Source organism: Mustelus asterias, unplaced genomic scaffold, assembly GCF_964213995.1.
Source record: "Mustelus asterias unplaced genomic scaffold, sMusAst1.hap1.1 HAP1_SCAFFOLD_2888, whole genome shotgun sequence".
Classification (NCBI taxonomy): Eukaryota; Metazoa; Chordata; class Chondrichthyes; order Carcharhiniformes; family Triakidae; genus Mustelus; species Mustelus asterias.
In genome coordinates, this window is record NW_027592833.1 from 41566 (window position 1) to 44597 (window position 3032).

Genomic DNA, 3032 nt, shown 5'->3' on the forward strand with positions numbered 1-3032 from the left:
GGGGACGGCTGGGACACTGGGGGGGCTGAGGGCGAGGGGGAGCTCAGAGATGGACCCGCTCTCTCTGGATAAGGAAAAGCTCTCACCAGCCTGAAAGTTACCGGGTCACAATTCCCAGGTCGGGTATAATCGGGAACGCAGATCCATCCCAGAGGATCACCCGGGGGTTCCCTGTGGTGACTGGACATTGTCCTTCGCCCCTCACTACGTTCGGGTAACACCTCCCCCGATCATCCCCTCCCCCTCACTCCCTCTCCAGAAACAAACGGAACACAATGAACGGAACAACGGATGCAGAAAGTCTCCCCTTCCCCCCCCGATACGCAGAGACGAAGGACAGCAGGTGGAGCGGGCGAGTGGATGCCATCCCGACTCTCCCTCAGCGCAGCTGCATCATCCGCTGGAAGATCAGGTGGAGACGAATGGCGTTCTTCTCGCAGACGGCCGGGAACTTGGCGTCACAGACCTCGTCGTACCAGCGTCGCTGCCGCATCACTCCACAGTCCTCCGTCGCCCGGTGGGTCCGGTTCCAGGCGTTATCCGGCTGCCCTGCTGCCCACAACCTGCCGGGGGAACAGGCGAAGAGGACACAGGAAGCGACAGTGAGATGCGGGGGGTGGGGGGACGGGCGCCCAGGGGGTGTGGGGGGCTGGCACGGGGGGAGCGTCGGAGGGCGCCGGGGGAAGCGGCAGGGGGGGCGGGGGCGGGCGGGGGGGGGGGGCGGCGGCAGGGGGGGGTGGGAGGCGGTGGCTTACCTGACCCAACTCCATTTGACCCTCTGTCTAAACTCTGACCCTCTGCCTCACCCCCTTACTTTCTTTCAACCGCCTCAACCTCTCCCGCACCCCCCACCCTCTGCCCCACTCCCCCCATCCCACCCGGCCTCACCCCCACCCGCACTCCGCCTCACCCCCACCCGCACTCCGCCTCACCCCCACTCTGCCTCACCCGCACTCCGCCTCACCCCCACTCTGCCTCACCCGCACTCCGCCTCACCCCCACCCGCACTCCGCCTCACCCCCACCCGCACTCCGCCTCACCCCCACCCGCACTCCGCCTCACCCCCACTCCGCCTCACCCCCACTCCGCCTCACCCCCACCCGCACTCCGCCTCACCCCCACCCGCACTCCGCCTCACCCCCACCCGCACTCCGCCTCACCCCCACCCCGCCTCACCCCCACCTGCACTCCGCCTCACCCCCACCCCGCCTCACCCCCACCCGCACTCCGCCTCACCCCCACCCCGCCTCACCCCCACCCGCACTCCGCCTCATGCCCTCACCCACAGCCTTCACCCTCTGGCTAATCCTTGACCCTCTCCCTGGCCTTGCTCTCCTTCCTCCTCCCTCACCCTGCAATGAAGCCTCAGACCCTCAGCTCATCGCCTCCTCCAGTGACCACTCAGTCAGTCCCATCTCCCCCCTGCCCCCTCCTCCTCCTGGGGGTTTGGGTCCTGCCACTCTGACCTTCGACACTCGCTGCTACTCACGTGATCCCGTCCCTGACCTTCGACCCGTCCACCCAAATCCAGTTGCCTTCAACCACCGAGTCGGTCATTCCTATCCAATAGGCTTTATCCTTCACTTGTTCAAAGAGGAAGTTCTGTCAAAGCAGAATGGACTTGTTAGTGGGCAAGGGGGTAAAGGTCACATGTGGGTCAAAGGGGCAGTAATGGGGTAAAATGACGGGAGCGGGGGCAACTCATTCTTTGACTGTAAGGGAAAGGAAGGGCGGAGTTGAGACAGTAAGAGGTGGGGGTAAGTCAAGGTGGGGTTACGGGGATTGGGCCTGGATGGAATTGTGGTCATGCAGGCTCAATGGGCCAAATGGCCCCCTTCTGCACTGTAGGGATTCTATGGATTCTCTGAGAATTTAGGGGCAGCACAGTGATTAGCACTGCTGCCTCACAGCAATAGGGACCTGGATTCGATTCCTGGTTTGGGTCACTGTCTGTGTGGAGTCTGCACATTCTCCCCGTGTCTGCATGGGTTTCCTCTGGGTGCTCCAGTTTCCTCCCACAGTCCAAAATTCGTGCTGGTTAGGTGGATTGGCCGTATAAATTGCCTCTTCGTGTCCAAAGATGTGCAGGTTAGGTGGATTGGCCATGCTAAATTGCCCCTTAGTGTCAGGGGCACTAGCTAGGGTAAATGCATTGGGTTATGGGGATGGGGCCTGGGTTTGATTCGATGGGCTAAATGGCTTCCTTCTGCACTGTAGGATTCTGTAAGGTTTTCTTTCAGGCCGGTCACGGCAAATTTGAAAGAAAGTGGGACAACTCCTGAAAGAGAGAGGACTGTTCACGCCATTGGCTAAATGCTGGGGACCAGGAGAAGTTCGTGATCCTTCATGCGCCTTTGAGGGAATAAATCCGATAGTTTACATGGGTGGTTCCTTCATGAATCAGGATCTTAATGCTGGTTTCAAAAAATACAAGCTGTATGCCAGTGAATGATCATGTGACCAAGTTGACTCAGAGATGAACAATGGAGGGGAACGTTAATTGACGGGCTGATTCAGATGCTCTCAGTTCAAGTATTTGGTTTAACAATTCTGAGCAAGTAGGAGTGAAGGGAACATCTCTCTCTCTCTGATCTTTGTTTGAAATGCTGGGGCTCCCAAAGAGAGCTGAAACTCGTGGTAAGTGAAGGAATCGATTAACAGAGAGTTGAATTTCTGGTATAGCCAAGCCGGGGAGAAAGAGTTAGAGCGAGAGAGAGAGAGACAGAGGCCAGAATGTTACCGTCCCGCCCGCCACGGGAATTGGAGCGGCCGAGGGGCGGACCATGGAAAGGTCAGTTGACCTCGGGTGGGATTTTACGGTTTTGGAACGAGCGAGACTGTAAAATTCCACCCTGAGAGAGAAAGTGAGAGAGACAGAAAGAGGGAGAGGGAGAGAGAGCAAGTGGAGACAGAGAGAAATTGAACATTCCTAGGAGAACGAGAGTTGTACCCTGATGTGACTATGTTTAATACGTGATGTGGAGATGCCAGCGTTGGACTGGGGTAAACACAGTAAGAAGTTTAACAACACC

General features: G+C 58.4%; 1 protein-coding gene across 1 annotated transcript; it reads right to left on the reverse strand.

Moving 5' to 3' along the window:
• Positions 1-343: 343 nt before the first annotated feature.
• On the reverse strand, positions 344-1599 carry LOC144490116 (C-type lectin domain family 4 member E-like). Its single transcript, XM_078207926.1, has 2 exons — positions 1490-1599; positions 344-563 (listed from the first exon to the last, which is right to left on the reverse strand). Exons 1-2 carry the CDS (start codon positions 1555-1557, stop codon positions 380-382), a joined length of 252 nt encoding a protein of 83 aa, XP_078064052.1. The 5' UTR covers positions 1558-1599; the 3' UTR covers positions 344-379.
• Between the last annotated feature and the right edge of the window lie 1433 nt (positions 1600-3032).